This window comes from Strix uralensis, chromosome 1 (assembly GCF_047716275.1).
Source record: "Strix uralensis isolate ZFMK-TIS-50842 chromosome 1, bStrUra1, whole genome shotgun sequence".
NCBI lineage: Eukaryota > Metazoa > Chordata > Aves > Strigiformes > Strigidae > Strix > Strix uralensis.
The window spans coordinates 123,251,804-123,277,819 of record NC_133972.1 but is presented as its reverse complement, the minus strand read 5'-3'; the positions used below and the strand labels follow the sequence as shown (position 1 = coordinate 123,277,819).

The 26,016-nt window shown below is 40.8% G+C and overlaps 1 protein-coding gene across 5 annotated transcripts in view; it reads left to right on the top strand.

Moving 5' to 3' along the window:
- The window catches only part of TMEM241 (transmembrane protein 241), a 61,351-nt gene extending 35,577 nt beyond the window's left edge, over window positions 1-25,774 (top strand). For 2 of the 5 annotated variants that reach the window (XR_012630296.1, XR_012630294.1), the window contains exons 14-16: window positions 6,327-6,528; window positions 18,062-18,126; window positions 21,539-21,604. Coding sequence is in view for 3 of the 5 variants with exons in the window: in XM_074879564.1 (XP_074735665.1) it covers window positions 18,062-18,126; window positions 21,539-21,599 (126 nt within the window). In the remaining 2 variants the exon portion in view is untranslated. Of the gene's footprint in view, window positions 1-6,326; window positions 6,529-18,061; window positions 18,127-21,538 lie in introns of all 5 variants that reach the window. The other 3 variants (XM_074879564.1, XM_074879550.1, XM_074879572.1) reach the window with 2 other exon arrangements.
- The last annotated feature ends 242 nt before the right edge of the window (window positions 25,775-26,016 follow it).

The following is a 26,016-nucleotide window of genomic DNA, read 5'->3' as shown; positions in this document are numbered from 1 at the left end:
GATAAAGAATAAAGATAGGAAGTATTTGAATCTGGACTTGCAGAAGGAGATCCAGTGGAAAAAAAACTTCTGGTCACAGTAACGGCTTTGCATTCCCACATGAGCATTTTTCTTGGATTGAGTAGTGCCCTAGATCATCCTGTTAATCTCTCAGACTGACTGGAGTTTTCACCAGCAGTTGGAAAGGAGCAGCATTTGAAGCCAGAATATGTTTATCTTGCAAATGAGCCAAGAAAGGAGAATGCTGTAGTCCTCAGGCAGCAGCACAGGCCTCTAGGGAGGTACAGAGAATCAGAAAATCTGTTTTCCATTTGGATGCTTTGTACCTATGTGACTGATGAGCTGAGGCTGAGATCATTGCCACCACTGCATTTCTTGTTAAGTGCTGGTAGACCAATAAACTAACTATGAGATCGGATTGGGCCTGCTTTGCAGATTCAAGGAGACATTCTTTGTGAAGCCCACATATTTGGCCTCCCTGCCCTCTAATTTTTCATTCACTTAAAAACTGGAGCTGGGTCATAACTTGTTTTTACGATATTTTGGCTGTGGCCACTTAATCAATGTATGAGGTTTTTTTTAATTCTTCCCCGTAATGATTTCTGACAGCTTTCGTGTCAATGCATTGCTTTGTGCAGAGACGGACAAAGCACAGGTTTCATCTGTGTATATCATCCTGTGTGGTATTTATAGTGACAAATGCTCTCTGCACTTTTGCTGTGAAAGCAAATAGTGTGTGTGTTAGTCAATCTGTACAGATTCGTGAGAAATGCCAAAAAATCCCTAAAGTGATCTGTAAAACAAACAAAAAAATGCTTTTAAGAAGCCCAAGAAATATGGAATGCTTTGTCGTAGCCTTGCACAGATTTAATCCCCAGAAGAGCAAGGATTTGAAGCTGTAATGAGATTTCTTGTTTTAATTTGAAAACTATGCTGGTATCATGGGTTATGTACTGGAAAGAAAAACTGGAGATGCTCATATATACAGACAGAAGCATCTGGTGAGAACGCTAATGAGCTCTAACAGTGCTGTCAGTGAGTTTGTTTAGATTAAGGCTGCCAATCTGTATCTGGTGATGAAACCTGTTAGGATCTCGATAAATTAAGCAGCAGAAATAATTTAAATCATGAATAGAAGGGAAAATGGTATTTCAGAACTTTTCTTCAGCAAGATACTCGTTACTTATGAATTCATATTACCCTATCATGTTATCCTAATAAACTTGTAGTAGAGAATTCAGCTTGTTTCCTGTAGGAACCTATTGAGACAGCTTGTTATAAAGAAGAAGAATAAATGGGAAGATGAGTGGATTTTGGATTCTCTCTTTCTTCCTCCCTCATGTGAAGAAATTAAGTTGGATAACTGAAATCAAGTTACACTGAGTTTTAGACTAGTTTGGTATTATGCATTGGTTGGAAGAAAATTTAGATGAATCTTACCAGGAGTATGCAATCCTTTTCTATATGGCTATCCCATGCACCATTATGTAATCCCTAGTGTATCTAAACAGTGTTGGAGGCTCCCTGATACATAAAAGCATCCCCTGACAGCTGCTTTGGTTCCTTGTTTGTTAACTTTAGAAGTGTTTTCCCCAGGTCACCCTATGTTTAATGCTGGCTGCCAGACATTGTGAAAGTAATTTTGCAGGAGTGGCTGAAAGGGTATCTTATCCGTGGGTCCTATGTACCTGACTGTTGCCCACTGTACTTTTACCCCAGCACTGTTAGTCTTCCCCAAAAATATATAACAATTATTCAGAATTGCCTCCTGTAGTCTTTGATTTTATATTTTGTGTCTGTGTATCTGCTTCTTTGGTCCCCATGGTTTCTTAAAGAGAATGGATGGATTAGATCCATCTTCATGTCAGTGCAAAAAAGTGGATGATACCCCTCTTAAAGATTGGAAAAGTACTGATTTTTTTATTAAAGCAGAAATTATCTTTTTCCTGCTTCTCATAAAATGGAGAGGCCACAACTGCAAGTCTTCTGGGGCTCCCAGCCTGGTTATGCTCACTACACCTCTCTCCATAGATAGCAGTTCACACGAGAATGTTATCAGCTTTAATTCCAGGGGTAAACCAACCAAGAGAAATAAAACAAATTCATGCTTTTCCACATTTTTGCAGTCTTAAAGCCTCTGTTAAAGCATGCACTCCTTTTTGTATATCTCTTAATTCCTCTCTCACTGCTGCTTAGCATGAAAGTGCTATAAAATATTCTGGTCCGGAATGTCAGTTCCTCACTTCTGCTGAGGGCTTGCAGAAATAAGTGCACTCTAAAAGAGTCTAGCCATTGGTACCTTTTGAAGCAAATGGCTCTCCTTGTTCATCTCTGCCCTAATGGGAGAGGCTTCTGGATTAAAAAATCTGTTTAAAAATCTAATACATATATCATAATCAGAACAAGAATGTGTTTGGTTATCTGGCACTTACCCACTTGGTTATACTGTAGACTGAAGTAGTGTCTTCTTTGCATGCTGTTGTGCTCAGGCAAAAGTGACAGTGAGATTCTTGGCTAAAAATCACATTGCTTTCTTGTCTTGGACCTCATAAAGCTTTATGCAAAAATGTCATAAACTCCCACTGGAGTTCCATAAACACAGTACGTTTTCATTCGGCAAAGATCCTGCACTGTGTGTAAGGCTGTCTCAAGATCTCTGCTTGCTCAATCTGGAAAATCTGTGAAGCAGCAAGCCAAAGCCCTGGGAGAGAGGGAGAATTGTGTGCTAGACCTGGCCGGACTCTGCTGGTAGGTGCTCTCCGTGGCACCACTGTGGTCTGAAGTGCGTTTCTAATCTGAGAGAGGGAGTTTCCATGACCCTAAAGATTTCAAGTATGCCAAGAAGGGGTTCATAAGAGTAGAAGTGAGCTTCTTCCATCTACGCACCTTGTGTACTCTTATGCATGTGGATATGCATGCACATAGGCATAAAGATAATTAAAAATGGTTAAAATCTGTATTGATTTGTGGTTGGTCCTCACTGTATGAAATATGTACATATTCTTGTCACATATATTTGATTCCTGTGAGTCACCATGGGGACTATGCAAATACCTTGGAAAAGAAAATGTGTTTCTCAGCTGAGCTTGACGAGCAGATAAGGCAGTGTGCTCTTAACTGCATCTTAAGGGTCTGTAAAAAAGACCAGTAGCTGAAACCTTAACAGTATAGGTTTTCGGGTAGTTTCCATGGAGACAGCTTGATAGTTACCTTGTAGCATCCAACACTAATTACACCATATAATTGTTGAGAAGACATCAGTCTCCATAACAACTCCTTTGTGTGCTACATGACCACTAAGCTAAGAGGCAGAGGCTCCCTGGGGCACCAATTCAATTTAAGGAAGCTGTCTTGTAAGAATAACAGACTTGTTGGAGATTTCGAATCTCCAGATAATGGAACATTTTAATATGTACATTAAGAGGTGTTGTGAAGGGCTGTAGGTGTGTATCCATTGAAAATGGCAGCTACACAGCTTTTGGGCATGACATGGTCACACAAAGAGGTACATAAAGTTATGTGTTGTGACTTGAGGTAGTATTGCAGCACAATTTTCATCTGTGCTTGATATAATAAATTCAGTCTCAGCAGATATTAATTGATAGATTGAGCCCTCAGAGATGCTCTGAATTAGTTATGTCTTTCACCCCTACCCTTGACAAACCATCTGTATGTACTTGACAGTAGAAAATGACAATTTAGAAGTAGATTTTGTCAAATCTAACAGAATTTTGAATTACAGAGGATGCAGGTTCATTGGTTTCTCTGTATAATAGATTTCTAGTCTCCCATGTTTTTATTTGGTCTCCTGTAGTTACTTACATATGCAAAGCTGAGGCTGGGAGATGAATCATAAGTGTGACAAAGAGAAGAGAAAAGAATGAGACTGTTTTGGAAATTGTTTCCATTGCTAATGTACTGGTGTAGATGCCAAAATTATATGGGAAAACCGTGCACTATATAACATACTAATGTAAGAGGTTTCAAAGCTAGGTAAGTCCAGGCTTCCAAAAATGAGCAAAAATAGCCACATTCTTCTCCCTTGCTGGGTTCCCTGTTCTTTTCAGGATCTGGATTGCTAGCTGCCTTTTTGATTCTTAAAAGCCTTCATGGGTGAAATGTCTCCAGACTGCCTCACCAATCTTAAGCGCGATCATTGACCTCTCTGATAGGCACTTGGTGTCACACTCCAGGTTGCTTTCTTCAGAAACTTCTCATGTTAGCGAGCTGCTGCTGTCTGAAACAGGTCTCCCTGTCTTACTCTTCCTCTCACTCCCCAGCTGAGAACCAGTCTTTGCAAAATCTCAAGTGCATTCATGTTTCAATCCCACTCTGTACACCTGTTTAAGGATTAGATTTTGACTTTTGACAAAAGTCAGCAAACAGCCATGGGGCTCTAGGGGAGTCAGACTGTGAACGGCTTACGTGTTGTCCCTGAAATATGTGGTGCTCAGGGAAATCAGGCAGGCTTTAGACAACCTCAGGAGATGACTCTGAGCTGTTCTCGTCCTTTCCACAGGTAGCACGGAGAGAAAGAGGGCAGAGTCCAGCTTTCTTTCCATGCATGTTGCTATGGATGGTTGTCCTAAGGGGGCAGAAGGGAATGGCCCTTCTTGCAGAGGCTTCCCCAGCCTTTCAGAGGGAATGGGAGGCCAAAGACTGTAGTCAACTATAGTCACTTCTGTCACTGTCTTCCCATGCACAAGAGACACAGGGACCCACAGGACTGAGTGTGTAACCTTGTGACATTGCTCATAAAAGGCATTGCTCAAAATGGATTAGCTGTGTTAGTGTTTTAGAAAATCTTTTTTCAAGTATCATGTTTTTTTAAGGTTTCTGATGGAATATTTTGACCTTTTGTAACAGTGAATGGTTAGAAAGCCCTGGAAAGACTTTTGTTTTTGAATGGAAAAATAAAACCTTAAAGAATACCAATTCTTCCTTGCAGTCCTTAGCATAATAATCATAATAATAGCATGTCAATTTGTTTCCATTACATCATTACTAAAACAGCATAAACACACCAGAGAATGGTAACGCAGAGACTGTGTCTCTGTTATTATTGTTGGGTTGTACAGAAAGGGGTCAGCAGGGAGATTTAATTATCTGGTCTGGGAATTGTTTGTTTATGAATTAGGTTTTCCCAAAGGATTCGTGAGATAGGAAATACAATAGGAAATGGACTTTATATGTGCACAGAAATACCGAAACTGTAAGTGTCATGCAGGAGAGAGGTTGATGGAAACTTGCTATTTTTGCTAACAGATTTTTAAAAAATACTTGATTACGCATCCCAAAGTTTCCTATGCTATTTTTGATACTAGTGATATCCTCCACAGAGTTCTGAGTTAGTTGTGACAGAAACATGTTTTATATCTGATAACGCTGACAGGAAGCGTAAGCACTTGAGGTGTTTCTATAGATTTTAACAATGGAAAAATGCATTATATTGCTTTTCACGAAAACATTCCCCTTACTCTAGGCATCCTCATTGGTTCTGACAATATCCTTGAACCCTTTCAGCAACATTTGTGTTTTCCATGTATAAGTAAAGCGGCATGTGTAAGATCTGTTCTCTGATAGCAGTGATACTAGGGGCAAGAAGAGATTTGAAGATGCACTCAGAAACTGCACAGGTCTTGAACTGACAATGGCCTCAATCTGCAGTGCTCAGCCTGAGCAATCTAGCATGGAAAGAGCAGTTGCTGAGAATGTGTGCAGCATCCTACCCAGCACCCGCCTCTACAGCAGGGTGCTCCAGATGTGATCAGTCGTGGCACAGTAGGCCAGTCCCCATCTGGGTCACTTCAGCCATCTGTGGAGGTGGCTTCAGAGTGCACAGCTGGGTGGGTGTTCACCTACCTGATGTCTGTGTGGAAAAGAAAAATTCAGTGTTGGCTTTCCAGGTTGCTCGGGGGATATTTTCTGCTGTCAGTCTTCTGGTCTGCTTTGTGAAGGTGTTATCTGGTATAGGGCAACAGCTAAGCACATGGCATTGGACTGAGTGTCCAGCTGAATGTTGAAAAGATGTTCAGTTCTTGTAATGCATGGAAACACATTGATGTAGCCTGTAACATATTTGCCTTTGGCCCCATTGTTTTGCCTGAGTCACCTCACTGTTGAAGTTCTCCTTCAGAAGTTGTGGTCCTTGAACTGTGTTCTCTTGCATTTTGAGAGAGAACAAAGTGACAGGGGTTGAAAGATGAGCCTGGTTAATTTGGACTTAGGTAAGAATTATGAAATGGTGCATATAAAGTAGCTAAATGCTGAACAATTGTCACATCCACTAAGTGGTCTGTTCTTAAAAATGTTGTCTTCCACCACAGTGTCAATGTATCCTGCCTCCAGGAAACTCAAGTCAATTTTTCGTTTCTTCATGGACCACAACTGCCAGAAACTTTACCTGCTGGAACCAGCTTTTTTCTTCTCCTGGATGCCAGCTGAGCTACCACTGAGCCACTGCTGTGGGAAGTCATGGTCCACCTGTGAGGAGTTTGGAATTGCCTCCTCTCCTGCCTTTAGTCAAAGGTCCTGATTCTTCAAGGCAGTTATAGTAACAGTTCCTACCTGACCTGGCTACTGGCCCACCCACTGGCATCTTGCACTTGGGAAGAAGATAGACATAGGCAGATGCTGAGCTCTGTAGCTCTGTCCTTCCCAAGGAGCCAACTCCTTTTGTGCCAGATATATGTAGCAAACTGTCAGTTTGCTTGTTAAATTTGCCTCTTAAGTGTGACAATGAAAAGTATGGTCGTCTTATCTGGGTAATCAGCCTTCTCTGTCTCTTTATGGTAATTTCTGTTTCATGATCTCATAAGGGTTAGATGAGGTGAAGAATAACTTGGAATGCCAAAAGGCTAGCTCTTGCTGAGCTTAGCGTAAGATGAAGTGTATTTTATTGCGGTATTTTACAGCGGCAGAGTGTTAGTACAGCTGGCTGCTCCCCAAAACTGAAAAGCGATACTTTTCAAATCAGATAGAAAAAATAATTCTTTAACCTGGTATACCATATTACTGGCCAGTAAAATTCAGGGCATCAAACAGAAGATAATACTGAGACAATTGACTGAGTAAGAGTAAAGAGAGGTATATATTTTTTACAGGTTCAGATCGGCTCAAAAGATTTCAGTGACTGGGTCGCTAGTAATTTCAGCAGAAGCAGATGTTATATGGAAGTCTTTCTAGGACATAAGTGGAAAGATTAATAAACTGCATGCCACGGGATATAAGTTTTGTATCAACTAAGGTCAAGATGCAAATCCCTCCTTTTCTCTGATCGACTGCAGACGTGCTGTGTTAGGGGAGGATCATAAAATATCCTGAATTCTCTACCATCGACAGATGTTGATTAAACAAACCTTTGGTCCACTTCAGTTGGTGTCCATGATCCTAATAGGTAGAATGCCTCAGTGATGTTCTTGTTGCTGTTGCAATGCTTACTCCATTACACAAATATTTAATAATTCATAAAATAAGAACAAGATGATGAATCACATTGCCCTGTCAACTTCTGAGCTCAGAGGTTTCAGGGGAGAGACTAAATGGCAGGAGGAGTTTAAGGCCTTTGCAGTAATGGGGCAGGCTGAAATGACAGAGGAAAGGTACAGTTAACCATTATAACGCGTGAAGCATTTACAGGAAACAGGAGGTGTTGGTTTGGTATAACCTGGAAATACAAATATTTCGGCTTTTGGCCAAATATACATGCATTAACAGTCAATCTTGTAACAGCAAGAATGGACAAAGCGCTTCTTGGTAAAGTCAAAGAAAATCAAAGTTATTTGGCCTAAAGAAGCCTTCTTGTATCCCTTGTTAAATGACTTCTGTTGTCCTTGCTTGACAAAGCTTCAGCTGCGTGGATTGTGCCTCTCATTTGCAGAACTGACCTGAACAGATGCTATTAGTCTGGTGCATGTACGCACACCTGTTTGAGTCACGACGTATAGAGTTTCCATATCAGCAAAGCATGTTTTGGGGAGAACATACATGTATTGTACAGGGTTTTCCCTTTGTCTCCTTAATACAGAACTGGAACACTGAGAGTAGTGACAGTATCTGGATTATGTTTCCAGTGGTCACATTGAAGTAAAATATTTAAATATGAACAGAGATACTGTTAAAATTGAGTTCTGTACTATAACCGCTCTACACTTTATATGCTGAAGATTGGTGGCACTTCACCAGCTATCTCATTAGTCATAGGAAGGGGAAGTGTATGTTTTGGCCGTTATCTCCAGTAGCGGAGGGCAAATGCTTCTTGTTTTGGCTTTCTCTTTATTATGATAGAAAGTCTGATGTTTGTGTTTGAGTGAAGGTAGGGTGGAGTGGCTACTTGATGTTCAAAAAGAAATAGCTACCACAATTTTTAACCTAATCTAGTATTTTACAAGGGGCAAAGAGTTTTAGTTTTCTTTAAAAGTCTCAGGATATCTTTCACTTTTTTTAGGAAAGCAAAATGAGTTATAATGTGCTTGTAATAGTTTGGTCCTATCTCATCAGTGATGTATGTTTATGTATTTCTATGCTGTATATAGTATATGTTTATATATATGAATGCATATATAGATACACATTGATAGATGTAGCCCTTTCTGAAAAGAAAGTCTTGTCTTGTTCATGTCTGATCGTTGTAAATATGACCACGATATCCGGCTTCTCATAAGAGAAGAATTTTCTTACACAAATTCTATTAATTACATTAATTAACCCACATAGCCTTCTTTACTTTCTGTACTTAACTGTTGTAAGGTGTCTCTGTAACATAAAATGCTGTATTTTTCTTTGTGGTAGCTCTTGTAAGGTTTAAAAAAAGAAAGAGACAATGCAGAACCAAGGAAATTAAGGTATTGCCAAGAATCAGAAAGGCTATCCATTAGCTATACGTTAAATCTTTGTATGGCTGAGAGCTGTAGGACAGGTGCCAGGTACCTTGAAGAGGTGAAGGCAGAGGATTCTCTAGAAGTGATTCAGAGGCAAGAGTCAGATGGGCTTTTTTGAGCCCTTTCTGCATTATAGGATGGGGCTAGGCACATTAGCTGGCTTCCAGAATGACCTAGTAACCACGGCTTCAGTATCCCCTAATGGCTCATTTTCTCCCACAGCCAAACTGCTAATGAGATGCATATGGTGCAAGAACAATAGCATGGCCACCTTTGTCTTATGAGGAATAAAAGAACGATGAAGTTAGACAACAGTTCAGCAGTTCTTTTGGCATTCACGTGCTGCTCATGGTTAAAAAATAGTTACTATAGCATATTAATCTGAAAGGATTATACATTAATCCTTGACAATGTATTAATTTGATAAAACAGGATGCTGAATGACTTCAAGGAAGCTGAAACAACCACCTATTGCTTCAGTCTCGCCCTTGCAGGATCAGCATCTTGGTTGTATTGGTCATCACATCCTGGAAACGAAAAGAACATACAAAAAACAGCGCTGAGAAAAATCTTCATAAATGTGGTAGAAAGCAGAGGGTGGATACCTAATTCTCTAAATACTGGAACTGCATATGAGTATCTAGCATAGAAATGCAGAGGATTATCTGCCCTCTAAATGCATACCAGGGATAATCAAGAAATCTACTTTCTTATAGCAGCTGAAAAACTGATATATAGAAATACTCCTTTGCGATACAGAAATCATCATTTTGGGTGTTGGTAAGGTAAAAAAAAACCCACCTGAAAATATCTGATGATTTTGCTAGCAGTGAGCATTTATACTGCTTCTGTTCTGAAAGCATCGCTGTTTGTGTTTCTTGTTTGAGCTACCCTCTCCCTCTTTTTTTAGTATATTTTATGTTTTAAGTACAACATGTAGATGATTTCAAGCTGGGTAAGAAGTTAATTGCTATGAAAACTAGATAGATTCATTTGCACTAGAACTAAGTTTTATCATTAGGGATTTGACTGTGAAGGCATGTTTAAACACTGGCTGCTTTTGAGTCGCAATACACGAAACTAATTGTGTTCTTAAAGAACCCCAGGAATTTACCATCATTGTTTTAATAGTTCTCAAAAAAATAAAGAGGACTAATATATAAGGAAAGGGCAGAGGAGAGTGACCAAAACCTCCTTTGAGAAAAATGTGCTTTAGGGAAGCTGGAGATCTGTGCAGGCATTTAGGCAAATATGAAATAAAGGATCTCAAAGAAATTTACAGCAGCTTGTAAAACTTCCGTGTGGCTGGATCAAAGCTGTGTGGATCATCAGGTTGCTGACTCTTGTCACTGTTGCCATGGTGCCATTGTTGCCATGGTGCCAGCATCACCAGGCTATACTTTAAGTAACAATGTGTGTGTCAGGGAGGGTTAAAGGGTTTTCTTCCTTCAGGAGAGCTGAGCAGAGTCCACCTGTGAGCAATGTGCACCTAAATATGCTGTAATGCACAAACTCATTGCACTGTCTGCTGATTTCATAGACTGACAGTTTCCACTTCATTCTGTCTGGGAATAAAAACCCTTAGGGCACGTCTGCACTTTGGTCAGGCTGTGAATGTAAGGCAGTAGACGTGCTCAAGTTAGCTTTAAACTAATGAGCGGAATTGACAGCAAAACCTGCTTTGCTTTCCCCCCTTCTCCAATGTATTTCACTTTGGATTGTTTCTTTCCCTTGTTTGGGCTGCTCAACTTTTCAGGAAGGCTAGTGGCATTGCTGTTTCCTTTGGGAAGAGCCATTATTTTAGTGGTTCAAGGCTAAAGGTTCATTATTTTCGTTGGGAAAAAGCTGCGTCTCTGCTTAAAATCCTTCCTTGTCGGTGGATTTATTAGTAGTGCTCCTTCAGGGGGCTACATTATCGCCTGAAACCATTAGGTTAAGCAGCATATTTTGTCTTGCCTTTTGATTGGTATCAACAGACTCTCAGAACAAAGTTGAAAACTCTCACAGGTCATTTCAATGTGTTGATTAATACAACTGAATCAGTATCTAGGGAAGGGAGGCTTTACAGGAGAGTTGGTTGGAGGAACTTTGCCCACATTTGCTGTATCTCTTTTAACCAGAGATTGGCTTTGATATTTTAAAGATGGTTTACAAGAAGCCTTTGAGCCTCTAGAAATGATCCAGAATGCACAGAAAGCCTTCTCGTTGCAATAGGCAATGTGCTTGAAGGCTTCTAGGGAGGTTTTATTTCCGCTGTAGATCATCCCCAAAGCTGACCTGAAATTAAACAGTTAATGATAGTTGATTTTGGTCTGGTTCTGCTTGCAGGATTCATTCAGATACTGTGCAGGATGGAGGAGGTCTCCTGTGCACAGTATCTGCAGCTGTTAACAGTGCTATATTTTGATTGATGACCACCGGAGAAAAACAGTATTTCTTTTTTTCTCCATATTTTCTTTGTATTTAATTTTTCCCTGCCCTATTCACAAGCAATCGGGTTGTACTTGACTTTAGTTCTAGTCCCATCCTATCTTTTTTGTGAGGGAGGATGTGTACCATGTTTGTCACCTCTAGCAGGGATTTTTGCTGTCAACTTATGGCAGGTTTCCAGTGACTCTACCAGCCTTCCACAATCGATGAGCTTACTGATGGTCATTGGTGCCTCTTGTTGTTCGTTGCTGACTTTCTGCAGTTTGTGAAACTTCACAGTCAGCACCTGCTCTGTGAAGATCTCTCAAGTCTGGGTTATTTCAAAAAGGCTTGTCAGTACACACTGGACCACTTCAGTAAGGGTTTAGACGGGGGTTTAGACAGGATCTCTCAGTGTTCTTCCATGTATTTGGCTATCCCAGTCAATGCCTTGTTCATTTGTTTCTGTAGCTGCTGGATCTTTCTGAATCAAAGTATTCTTGCTAAGGTGCAAAGTTGTTACCCATCTGGCAATGTTTCATTGCCTTAAATTTGGATGCAGCAAAGCAGAGGAGAGCTAGATAGAAATAGGTTGTAGTCCCGCTGAGATGAGAAATATATGTAAACAAGGAGGAGTGGTGTTAATAGCTTAGAAAATTCATGTGAAATAATACAGAAGGTGGCATTAAAAGATTAACTGTTCCTTTTTTTCCTATTCTGAAGTTTTTTGTTTCATTTTTGCTAGATTTTTCATACCTGACATAACATTTTGTGTGCACATATGTACATATGCTTACTCTCAAGTAGACATATATACAAAAGAGACATAACTGTGAAATCTGGGAAGTTATTTCAGTGGCTGTCCCTCAAGAAACAAAAGAGTATGTGTTGTTACTGACGTTTGCCTGCTGTAATTTTTGCCTTTTTGGTAGTACTGGATTATCTTGATGTAGCTGTTTTCAGTGGCACTAAAAGTGATCCATTTCCCTGGCGATTTTTGATGATTATCTTAGCAGCTGGTTAAAACATGCAGAAGAGGGACAAAACAAATATTATGTCTATAAAAAGCTTGATATTGCTTTAATTCCACCAGTAGAATGAAAACAAAGGTTACGTACATCAGAAGCTTTTTCCTGATGTTTTGAGAAGATGACCTGGTGATAAATAGAATGATTTATTTTGAACAGTGAGTGAACTTGATGAGCCGTTTCAAAACACTGTCTTTGGAAAAAATACGTGTTTTTCTAAGGACAGAGGTTTTGGCAGTTTGGGAAAGTGAGGTTACAAGGATTGGCTCTGTGTACACAAACTAAGGAAAACTTTTGTAAAGTATTCTATGTTCACGTACAGCAAGAACTATGACATTTAACTTTCTAGCAGTTTAACAGTGAATCAGAGGAAACATATTTTTTATATGGTATGTACAAGTATAGTTGTAATATTAACAAATCATGGTCATGTCTGGGCTAAATCCCCCATATCTTTCCATTCCAGATAGGAAGATTAAGTCAGAATCTAAATTTTGAAAATGTCCTCATCTGTGTTCTTGGCTATATAAACAACATGTTCCTGAACACCTCAGAAATGCTGGATATTCAAGATCTACAGCCAGCTTTTTCAGCTTGAAAATCTTTCTCTAAAGTAATTGTAAAGTCAGGGATGGAAGGGATCAATGATAGCTTGGTCAAGAATGACGCATTTATCTAGCTAGTGCTGCCTGGTTTGAACTGATTGAGCATTGACACCGTAGAGGCAGTGGGATAACCACAGCTGGTCAGTGGAGAAGGCAAGGCAGCACAGAATGCAGAGTCCTGCATGTCTGTATCTCCCAGGATCCAAGTTTCTGCTTTGTCAAGGACCAGGAACCCTTAGGATGCCATCTCCTGTCTTCAAGCCACATGTCAAACTTACCAGAATTTTCTGATGTTCTGTGGTCAAGAAATAGATCTAATAGGGAAGCTGGCTCAGCACTGATCTTGCCTGTTCTTAAGGTCCTTCAGCAAAGAATTCTCCAAACAGTCTTTGTTTTTTATTTCATTATCTAGAAAACTAAATTATTTTCTAAATTTTTTCTAATTTCTTAAAAACAACTTTTATGAAACAAATTTTTCTTTCTTATTTGAACATTTTTTCTTGTCTGACCATAATATGATTAGGAGAAAGGAGAGGATCATTCATGTCATAACTTGTGTAGTGGTCTGTCTATCGAAGTTCCTTGGGAGCTCTTTAAAGCTAGTGGTAATAGTGCCTCCCTCCACTCATGAATCACTAAAGCAAATTTACCAGTGCAGATGAATGGGAGCACATTCTTTCCTATGCCTCCTTTTTGCCCGTGCAAGGGTGATTTATGTGCTGGATTTGTCCCTGCGGTGCAACAAGTTCTTCTGCACATTAGGATATTTCTGCTTTATGAATCTTGGTCTGTTACTCAGCACTTCAACGATGGCATCATTTTTCTTGTTGCTGGTAATTCAGCCTGATGAGGAGCAAACTCTGGACCTGTGGAATTGACTCCCTTCTTCTGTTTGGATCCTGAAGTTGGGCACTGTGTTTTCCTTCAGAGCAGCTTGTTAAATGTAAATGACAATATAAGCAGTATGTAGGATATTGTATGGCATCCGGGCATGTCTTTGGTTCCCAGAATGATGGGAATGCCTGAAGTTTTCACCCTCTTTTGTGGGGAACTGAGTCTGGGAATCTTTTCTATCCAAGAAGTTTGAAACCACTGACTGTCCCACTTCTTGTGGGTTAATACTCAGCAGTCCCACATCCCTCTGCTTTGCCAGGCTGTGGTGTACCAGTACCCAAAGCTCAGCCTTTCAGACAGGCGTTTCACCAGTGAGGAAACACAGACTTTTTTTCCTCCTAAGTGGTTCCTCACGATCCTTCCTTAAAGCTTCACCATAGTTCATGTCTTATCAACTTCTGATGAGTTATCTTTGATGGTCATGATTTCTCTGATACACAAACCCTAGAGCTTTCGCATGTCCATGGTCATTAGGTACAATGAGTTCAGCCTCACTGGTTTCTGTTTCTGTGTTACAATAAGCAGGTCTTTCCTATCACTGAATCTTTTTGGTGCAAGGAAGGGTTTGAAAGGATTTCTCAGAAACAATTTCAGCTCAGATGGAATTGTATTGTTAAATGATGCTACACTTGGATTTTTTTCCTAATCACTGAAAGCTGTGTCAGAACTTTGTAGAAATGTTCACAGTACGAATGTTTTTTAAAATAGCTTTTGCAGTGCTGCCTGGTCACAGTTCCTTTAAGCCATTGTAGGCAGAGTCTGTGGAGCTATTCCTGTTTCTAAAATTGTTGGGGTTCAACCACCCAGTCTGTATCACTTGGTAGAATTAGTGATTGTATGTCAAAATCTTGGGGACCTTTGTTCAAAATGTGGTGGTTATAGCTAATTAAAATTTTCCTTTCCACCTTCTAGTTTTAAAGATTCGGCACCAAAATATATTTGGAAATCATTCACTTTAGTTTGCCCTTTTACTTGCTTTCTTTTGTCTTGCAAGCTCATTTCTTTTCCTAAGGCATCTGAATGCCTAGGAGGACAACTGTGATCTTTAAAGTGAAGAAAGAGAGATTACTGCACTTAGCCTGTTGTGGTTTTGGTTTTTTTAAAGGACATTCAGAACATCAATGTAGGTGGGGTTTTTTTAAAACTAAATGTGCACTTAAAACACTTTGGAAAATGCTGAAATGTACTTAAAGGAAAATTACCTTCTGAACTATGTCCCTAGACTTTAGATTCTTCCTCTGGAACAAATTATAAGATTAGCTTCCCTGAAAATTTGTTTTTCATTTTAAATGTATTCCTCTTTTAGATAAACAATCAAAGGTGGACATTTTAGCAATGTGTTTTCCTTTTGTTTTGTTTTGGGTTTTTTTCTTACACACACTTACTTCATGTGCTCTTCCAACCCACATTTTGTTTCTCTTTGGCACAGAGAGACTCTTACATAATTTTTCAAAAATACAACAGTGTTCTGCTGTAATAGTCCAAAAGGCTACAGCCTTGCATTTTTGCAGAGGTTTGGGATGATTGCAGTAGAATGGTGTATTGTTTTTGATAAGGCCTGTTTTTGGAGGGTTCTTAAATGCCTGTTTCTCTGCTGTTGGCTTCTCCTCAAGTTTCTAATAAACAGGACTCTACAAGGGAGTGGGTGACACAACTTAAAGTTCTCTTCTCAAATACAGCACTTCAGTTTCTTTCAGGAGAACAGCTTAAAGAAAAGTATGCTCTGTAAATACCACAGCTGCCATCCCTCATTAGTTCCTGTTTACATGCTCAGTAATGAATATTGTATATTTTTATGTAATAAATTAACATTAGCCTAAGTGCAGTTAATTCTACAATCATTCACACTGATGTAAATGAGAAATAGTTTCTTGTAGGTCAGTGGAGCTGCTGCAAGGTGTATAAGAGCAGAGTCCAGCCTGCTAGAACAAGATGTGGATGTATTTTAGAAGGCTGCATTTGAACTGATGTATATCCAGCCTAGGAGCTGTATTTAGGTAAAGTGCATGAAAGATTCAGCTCCTGAATGGTTAACGCCACTGTTGGGAGTACGTGTCAGCTCACTCTGACTGCAAATGACTATGAGATAGGCCAAGGTATAACTTGAATGTGGACAGTTGCAATGCCATCTTCTTGAGTTCTGAAGAATAGCTCTGTTTGTGACTTGTCCTTCTCCTCTGTCAGTCTCTTTTGTGTGTGTCTGTTTAGTTGTATGTTTGCTTGTATGTATACATAGCAGGCTGTAGGAGTAGAGCTGATACATGTCCTTGATTTTCCCCTGGAGTGGGAGCTCACTTTTTCTGTTAGCTTCGAGTTTTACAGCATTGCCCATGTTGTACATTACTGTGGTAGGCAGTCTGCAAATACTTAGGTCAGATGAATGAACAGTTCATATCAGGAGGTATGTCTATGGTTGTATTGGTCCCAGCAATTTGATTGCTGTGCAAGAATGGAGTGGATCTGCAGTCTCGTGGTATCCTTCCTGGATCGAGTCCATCTCCTGCCTCATTCCCTCTGCAAGGTGCCTGTGCTATAGGCAAATGGAAAGCAGTCAGGGTGTGATTCATGGTAATGTCTAGGAAGACAAAAAAAACATCTGCGTGCCTGAATCTCCCTAAAGTAGAGAACATCCCCAAACAGGCCAGAGGAGGCACTCACTGTACAGTCCCTACTGAGCACCACCACTCCTGTGTGTCACTGACTGCCATTGCATGGTCTCATTGCTAGCTTTAGATTATTGTCCCCTCTCCAGCTAACTCTCCAAGTGGGGCTGGATAAGTGACGTACAACCATCTCTCCTTCATCCGCTGCCGCTCATGATCCTGCACTGATTACACTCCAGGCAGATTCAGAATCCTGCCTCTTAAAATGCAGCCATAATAAATGTAGTGGGTATTGAATACTAAGAAACTGTTAGTGCAAGCTCTTGTGCAGAGAGTCTACTCTAAAATGGCATTTGCTTCCCTACTGCACATGTAGTAGTGTTTTAACAAGTAATAGATTACAGAATTAATTTTCTGCTGCCTCCCCTGGGAGTCAACTAGACAAACAACGATTAGGAAATCTTAGCTGATAATTGTTTAAATGTTTTGTTTCTTAGTTTCATCTTTTTCCTTGGGCAATTTTGCATTATCCTAAATAGTTCCTTTCATTCCTCAGTGCTTGTGTTTCCCAAGTATTTGTAAATCACTACCAGGTCTCCCTTTCCCACAGGCATTGCTTATCCTAACTGTTGACTGAAAATCAATCCCTCCATCTAATGACTTTGTCACTGTTCTCTGAACTCTTTCCATTTTACATTATCCATCTGGCAACAAAATGTCCAACACTGTGCGCAGGCTGCAGATGTGGTAGCTCCATAGCTGTTGAGGCAGGGATCTGTTACAAATCGGTGTGTGTCGGGATCTAGCTGTTTCTGGGATGAGTACTACGAAAATATAAAGTCATTTGCTCCTAGCTTCTCTGCCCAGGACACCTCAGTGTAATGAGAGATTTGTAATATAAACCTGCTGAAGTTGTGTTGTTTTTCTTTACCTCATACCCTATTCCTTTTTTTGGCTTTTCTACACCCACAAACACATTTCAAGCCTCATTCTCCTCAGAAATATAAGGCTTTTCAAGCCCGGGATCTGACTGCTCTCCATAGTCTGCTGTCAGCAAATAAAAGCTAGCAGGTTGCCAGGCCAGGCCAGCTGGGATGTGTGATAAGGGACCCTCTGCTCTGGCTCCCTGCTCTGCCTCTGCTGTGTCCTGGCTTCTGTAGGAGTCAAAATTGAACTGCGATGCGTGACCGTCATACTGTTTTCTCCATTGGTTTCCCAGCGTAATGAGCAGCGTGTTTTGCATGTGCTTTCCCAGCAATATCCCACAGTCACGTTCCTGCCCTAAACTGGCTGCACAGCTCTTGTGTCCCTGTCTGCTGGGTCTTCTTCTGCTGTTTCTGGCCTGCCTCACACTGGCCAGAGGGGAACGGAGGTGCCTGTATGTAGTCTCTGTACTTGCATTAGGAGGAAGGTTGGGCAGGAGTGTTTAGCAATGTCTCACTGTTTAGCATAGACTCAATGGGTTTCTCCTGTCCATTGACTATTTTAGGTACTGCATCTAATGGTTAAGGAAACAAAGGAAAAAAGAAAAGAAAAAGAATGCAACTGCACATGCAGAAATTTAAATTCAGTAAAAGTATTTCAGTTTTCATTTGTGATATCACAAGTTCACAAAGTGGTTTTTTTTCCTTTCAATTTAACAGGTTATCACTGCTAGCTTATCACCATTCTTCTTTGTCATGACTGCCAATGTACTAACAATTTCCTGGTAAGTGCCTACGTGAGCTTTTTTCTTAACAGCAAAAATGAATTTCCACACGGTGCTTCATCTGGAAATACTTTTTAAATGTCAGGTTCTATTAGTGCCAGTAATATTTTGCATGTAAGGAGAACCAGGTGTGCAATGATGGATGCAGTATAGAAATACAAGTAGAAGAGTGTTTCTTCTGCCTCTGTGGGAGAACACAGACATTTTGGACATTAAGCCTGACCACAATTCACTCAGCATGTTTTACAGCTAGACAAATGGATGCAATAGGCGAATAAATGACCCATTCAGAGTCACGCTATAAATTAGTGGCAGAATTGGAAATAAAACACAGGAGTCATGGTTTGGTGACAGCATCTTTTTAACCAATAGAGTACATTCAAGTTTCCCTAACACAGTATGTACTGTGAATGCATAAAATGAAAACAGTAGAAATATAACGATAATAAACTTTTTCCAAAGCTATATCTGGCACCTAACCTGATTTTTCTGGGTAGTAAGATAAAGTATTGGGGTGCATACTGCTTTGGTCAAAGACAGTGTTTTCAGTCTGTGTTTGTATAGCACCCAGTGAAAGGGAATCCCAGCCCATGGCTGATGCTCCTAAATGCTTCTGCCATGCAAATAACAACTAGATAAGGGGTTAGGCATGTATCTCTGAGGATGGATTTGTTATTGGAAATAAAAATCTTCTTACTTTTGAAAAGCTTTAAGCTTCCTTTTCCCCCCTTATAGTTAGTTTGATTGCCATCCTAAAGATTCAGCTCTGCACTGAATGGATATGTGTATTCTTTTTCCAGGTGTGATAAAGTTACAGGAAGGAGAATCTCATTTTAAACTAGCCCCATATATATGTGTGAATATGCATCCCCATATGTATGTTAGGCGCATGTAATCTCAAGTACTAAAATAAGTCATGTATTTTTTTTAGCTCTAGGCATACTATTATGTGGCCTATGTGTGTAAGAGGCTAAACTAATGTCAATGCACCTACAACACTCCTAATCTAGGCCATTAATTTGCCGCTCTTCACCATGTTTTACATGTGTTTGTGCAGGTCTGTCATGTGTGTGCTAGAGGTAGGCTTTTATAATATGTATGTATTCACTGACACGTATACTAAAAAATCATGTGTACCTTTATTAATGTGAGCACATGGACCCATACATGCACACATACTACACGCCCTATATGCACTCAAAGTAATATAAATGATGAACACATCTGTACCTTTAAGAGCAACTTTGCTTTAGCCCTTGGGCCACTGTTACACTTTGATTGTCATAATTCAAAAAGATAACCATTTCTTTTATTTGTTTATATCTTTGAATTCTGTTATTGCTTGTGCATCAGCAGTGCTTTGGCTTATCAGAAAAGCTCTGGAAATAGTTTGTTAGATGATAGCAGCTGCAAAGCACTCATGAGATCATTAATCACTGAGTTTTTTAGTGTTGCTCCACTGTTGTCATGGTCAATATCGTACGTTAATTTCTGAGTGACAGGCAAATGCAGTTAGCTGTCACCCCCCAATAAACAGAAGCTGGAGGATTGGCCAGATGGTAAATTGAAGGTAAATCAAAGGTTGGCATTTAGCCATGTTTTTTGCTCTGCTTCATCTTGAAGTTATAACAATGTTTCAATTGGCCTAGTAATCTGGATTGCATGGGCATGTGGATACCTGAGACTTCAAATCCTTCAGACAGGGATTCTTCTTCTCTGATGCAGGACATAGATATTAAAGAGTAATTTAGATGTGGGCACCTTTTTACAGAACAGGGCTATGCCATTTACTATCTTTTGTACAGAATTGCCAGTCTAATTTTTAGAATGATAGATCAGACATAGGTTTCTTTTTTAAAGCCTCTATTAAAAATGTTGTGGAAAACAATTCATCTATAGAAATGAAAAAAAAAAAAATTGAGTCATTTCTAAGGTTCTGTTGGTTTTAGGTCTTCCTATATAAAGTGTTTTTTTTTTTTCTTTATGATGAAGAATACATTATCCAACCTTAGCTTCCAAAGGAGTTAATGCAGAGGGTATGTTTATAATTGGAGCTGAAATCTAGGCAAGACATGGGGGTTAACCTGCTCTAGAGAAAAGTGCTCAGAGGTTATTAGTGATTACAGGAGAACAGACTCATGTGTTTTAGATCTTTCTGAAAAGCTTGCAGCACTCACAGCCCTTTGCTCCTTGTTGGTAGTTCCACACCCAAAGGTAGTCTGTCTCCACATTGGACTGTCTGCAGACTGTCTGTAGCATCTACTTTCCAGGGCTGTTTACTGTGTAATTATAAGATATTGTACTGTTGTTATACAATGTTTGTTCCCCTTGGGAACAAGGGCAATTATGTGATTTTTAAAACAGCTCACCAAAGCTAAGATTTAAGTGAATGTAATGCTATTAAAGACCAGAGAGCCTTCAGCTTTACATGCTTTTTTTTTCCCAAGAAAAAAACAACCCTCTTACAAATGAACTTAACAGAAGTTTGTTCTGTTTATAAAGTTCATTAAGAAGCTTTTTTGTTTCATAAGCTAACTCAGCCATGAGTCTAAGATGAAAGGTCAGTACACTCAGCTTTGCACTGTTGTAACAGGGGAGAAGAGTCGGTATCCTACCATATTCCTGTCAGCTATGAGAGATAGCAGAAGCGATTTGGGGATTATTAACTATTGTGTGGACTGAGTGGGTTGATAGCCTATTTCGGTGAATGGTTTTGTTTGTAAAACCATTCATCCTGATCTGGAGCCCTGCCTCTAGCCTGAGTGTTGGGGAGGAGCGTTAGTGCCGCCACTGCGCTGTGAGCCACACAGGAAGGACACGCTTGGGCACATGTGCTGTTTCAGCTGGAGCAGGTTCTTTCACCAGGTTCCTCACAAAGAGAAGCAAACACGGGAATTTCTGCTGGACTCACCACACCAGGGGGACCTCCACAGAGCAAAATTCTTTTTCCCCATTTCCTCAGTCCCCAAAACCTAGGCTTTACATCTCCTCCTGACTTTGTCAAGTGGCAAGTTTTCTGGACACAACACAAACAGAAACTGCAAGGGAGAATAATTAACCTAATGAAGTTCAAACTCTCTTGCCTTTCCTATTCTTGCTAGTGTATGGCTGTGCATCTATTCTTGTAACTAGGTGCACCCTGCTCTATCTAGATTTCTGTCTGTGTATTTTCATGTGAATACCACCAGCCTTAAAATATAGGAAGGGTAGTTTCTGATGAGATCAGTTAAATAAGACATTTCTGGTTTCAGCCTTTTCTTAGCAAGACAAATGAAAAAAATCACCTGGGTTACTGTCTCTAGGTTGAAATGTGTTTCAACAAAATAATACCTTTCTCTTAATGTGCTGTTTGGCATTGTATCAAGTAGATGGACTTGCCTGATGCTAAAGTTGTGTTATACTTTGTTTACAGCCTTGTGATCAGTGGAGTTGGAGAAGCTTTGCTTGTTTACACTGAAAGGACAGGCACGTAAAGAGGAACCAGATCTCACCAGCTGGAAAAGAGCTGACTTGCAGCCTAGAGACCCTGTCATGGATAAAATGCAGCAGCAGCAGGAATGAAGAAGTGCAACCAAACATGAGGAAAGAGACCTATTGTTTTTTATTAAGAAAGAAAAACTATGCTATTAATAGTGCTGGTAAGGGAGCAACATAGTTGGCAGTATGGTTAGGAGCCTTTGCCTCAAAGCACAAAACAAACTATTTCTGATTGATGTGGTAAAGGAAAAACTGCACTGTCTCATGCTGATGGCTCTGTGTGAGAACCTCTCAGTAGCAGCTTCTTGCACAGGGAACTGAACTCAGGAAAAGCAGCATTCCCCACAGGATGCCCCCAGGTTTTTTGTTGGAAGCTGACAGCAGGTTGTACCAAACAATGTCAGAGCCCAGATCCTGCTATGAATGCAGGATCAGGAAGGATGAATTTTGTCTCCAACTGTTCTGTAAGCAGCAAGCTGCCACACACAGGTCTCTAGTCACGTCATCTGAACTGGCACGGTGACTGAGGCCATGGGGCTTCTGGAGATAATCCCCTTCTGGAACTGCGGCAGTCTGACAGCTTTGCAGAATGGGGAAATCAGCAATAAATCTCAGTATCTGTAGTGATTGCTCTTTGTGTATTTTTTTCCTCTCCCATTCTCCGAGATTTCTCTTAAAATCTGCAATTTTTGTCAGCTGGAGGGGGTGGAGGGACACATACTCTTCCCAGCAGTGGTTTGTCTCTTAAATTATTGCAAGAGGCAACAAAGATTATGAGCCTTGAATGAATGTCATAAAGAGTGTAAAGCAATTCATCTCAAGAGTTCTTAAAATAATTTCATTTCTGGTTGCTTAATGGCTGTTAGAAATTAGTCTTGATATATCAGTGCCTGAGAAAGCAATCTGTGTGAAAGTAATATTAAAGAATGACTTGATAATGTCGTGGGGAAGGTCTACATGGTAAAAGGAGCTTGATAACAAATCTTCAGTGAGGAGAAGGACTTGTCTCACATGACATTAGATATCTAAAGTTTATTCCCTTAATCTAAGTTGACAAATTTTCCTTCATAGTCAGTGGAAGGAGAGGAATGCCCTCACAGAGATGATTCGTCTTGAATAGATTGCTGTGTTAATATGACTGAAAGACCCTCTGGAAGTGCTTATCTCTCTGTAGATGGAAACCAGGTGACTAGTCTAGACAAGACACATGGCTTTTAGAAGCCTACGGTTAGCAGAGGCGTATCTGCTTCAATCTAACAAATTCCACCAGCTGGGTTTTAAAGTATGGCTATATTTTAAACGTCAAATAAAACACCATAGTTTAACAAAGAAGGTAAATTTTACAAAGAATTGCAGTCAATTTTATGACTGCAGAGTTTTAGGTAAAGATTAGTTGGTTTTTAGAAAAAAATGCTATAGTTTAAAAAAGAGAATTCAGAGAAGTACTCTGTCCTGTATTGTACCTGAGTTTATCCCAATTAATCGCAAGGGTTCTGTTTATACTGGCATGTTGTCCATGTATGTTGGGTCACGCTCTGGCTTGAGTTTGGACTGAGCCATTTTCTTGCCAGGTGGTAAAACTCAGGTTTGGGAAGAAAGGGGGTGAGAGGGACAAGCATGAAAAAAACATGTGCTTGAACTTGAGCACTAGTCCTGAAACCACCATGAGCCACATGGCACAGGGAGTTGAGCCCATACTCAAGCCCAGTGAGCCAAGACACAGCCGGCCATGGCCCCTCATGGCCTTCCAGTCTGTAAATTCAGACAGTGCTGGCAGTGATGGCTGCAGCATGCTGGCCTTCCCCAGACAACTAGCTCTGCCAGCCAGTCATGGCAATACAGTAGGATCCTTGCTGTGCCACCTTTCTGCTGATTCTGAAATGACTAGTGACCCTGGGAGACCTCATGAGAGTCCCTGTGTGATAGCTGAGGTTTTGCAATCATAGCTGGAACCTTTGCTGTGGGAAAAGCTCATCGTGTACCTCTCTTGCATAACTTTCAAGGGTAGGCTGCAGTCTGGATTTTTTTTTTCCTCTCTCTTGTCTGTGCTGTTCATAGCAATGTACCAAAACCCAGAACACCCCATTTGCTTTCTTGCTGGTGGTCTCAGCGGAAAGCCAGTGGCCAAATCAGCAGCCAGGGTTGCTGTAGAATTTTAATTGCAGAGGGTGTGCTTGGGGCAGCTGCAGGAAGGTTGTTTGGCTGCAACAGGCGTTACGTTGTCTGGGCTCTGGGAGAAATCAGCCTCTGCAGCTGCTGAATTAGTATCTCCCTGCATAGTAAGTACACTACCTTTTTATTTAACTTCATGCATGTTAAACAACAGTGAGCCATTTGCATCTGCTTTCATTTTTGTGCCCTAGTGCAATGTGCTTTTCTAAGCAATGTGCGTTTCTAAGACTCTGCTTGATGTAAATAAAATACTGCAGGTTTAAATTGATTTGACACATAAATCAAGGAAGCAGGGTTAACAGTGGGGTTGGGCTGCTCTGTCAAACATGGCTGGGAAGAAAAAACACCCTCTGAACCGACCTGACCTGCTTCAGGTGAGGATGAATCTTGCAGACCAGCACAAGGCTTGTCAGTCTTGCTGAAGACTTGAAGTAGGGTGGAAGTGAAGCTTGAGGGCCTTCAAAATCCGTCTGTGCATATTCAGAGCTGTCTCAAGGTGCTAAAGGCATGGGCTGGCTTCCTTCTTCCTCAGGCCATGGCAGAGGTGACGGCAGAGCTGGGAGTCTGGTGTGGCAGCCGCCCCTGTGGGAGGGCCTGCGAGCAAAGGGGTGCTTAAGCGTTGTTACCCGTGAGCCATCGGAGCCCTGCTGTAGGGGAAGAGATTGTGGAGAGAGAGCCCTTTGGAGGGCTTCTGGCTGTTGGAACAGTGGTGCCTTTGTCAATGCATGTGTGCTAGGGTGGGGATGTCAGCCTGGAAATGGTGAGCTGCAGCAGTTGAAAAGCCCTGAGATGGCATCTCAGCTGGCAGTTCAGAGCAGGCCTGCCGTACAAATCTAAAGGTGAGCCATGGGAGGGCACCTACGGGAGGACCCTGGGCCCCCACTGCTGCCCTTGGGAAGGGGTGCATTCCCACCAGCAGCACCCAGGGGAGAGGGGACACAGAGAGACACTGGTTGGGCTCCGTGGGCCCAGCAGCAAGCAGCCCCAGACCGGGAGGCGATTACAGCAGAGGGGAAACGTGGGGAGGACAGGCAAGTACTGGCTGCTTGCGGAGGCTGGTGACTGGAGGGGATGGGGCAGAGCAAACCTCATGATTTCCTGAGGAAGCAGCAGCCTGATCTTTAATTCAGCCCTGCCTCAGAAGGGGGGATAGTGCGTGGTAAAAAACACACTTCAGGGTTGTTAAAATGATCTTGGAAGCAGGAAACCTCAGAAATTCAAGCTTAAGATGGCTCTTGCAAGACTAGTGAACAATTATGTTCGGTAATTTAAAGAACGAATATGCAAAGGTGGATTATTTATATCTAATTGACCTTTTTTCCAGTTAGTCAAAGATACAAACACACAGCTCTGAGGAAGAAGTTCCTTTACGTTGCAAAGATGCAATGACACCAATTAATGCCTGAATGCAAAGCAATGGATCTGTAGCTCAACTGGTAGAAGAACCTGTGGTTTTGTCAGTATCTGTCATTTGATAAACTTACCGTCTGAAGGCTCCCCAGTTCTTGGGCCATCAGCACATTGAGTGAGAGAGAGAAATTGGAGTTTGCTGGTCTTTCTGAGAGGCAGCAGATCCCTGGAGGCTGTCCCATCACGTTTTCACATCCACTGGTTTTGAATCAAACCACTCTGACAGAGATGGTCCTGAATCATGTAATATCTTTTTGATTTTACCTTGCTTGCACTTTTATTTTCCAAATGTCTTTTTTTTTTTCTTCCACAGTAATTGGTTTGGGGCAAGGCTTGTATTATCTGCTGCAGAAGCATGAGTCAGGCATGTGGCTGGCCTTTGTGATAAAGAGCCTCTACTTAAAGCCAAGTGCCATCGGAAGAAGACTGAAATAGTAAAGCTGCTGGATGTTGACTACAAGTGGCTTACTAAAATGCAGCCAACAGAGAGGCTGTTTCTAAACAATCTTCTGGATCTGGCAGCTGTGACATAGCTTCCAGCAGCAAATGTTATTAAATGAATTAAATGAACCTGATGCTTACCACTGAAGCAATTCTGTTGTTGCTTATTGCTGCGTGGCTGTTGTGCTTCATGTTGGAAGAGAATCTATGCCAATCCTTCAGTACCAGTTTAACACTGAAGCTGAAAATCTGCAGAGCAAGTGATTGATCGTAGCTTTTAAAATTATTTTTAAATAAAGCAATGGACCTATTAAAATGCTTGGTAAGGGATACAGTTCTGATTTACTATTACTCTTTTAGACACCTATGTCCAAGTTGGTGGATGAGTGT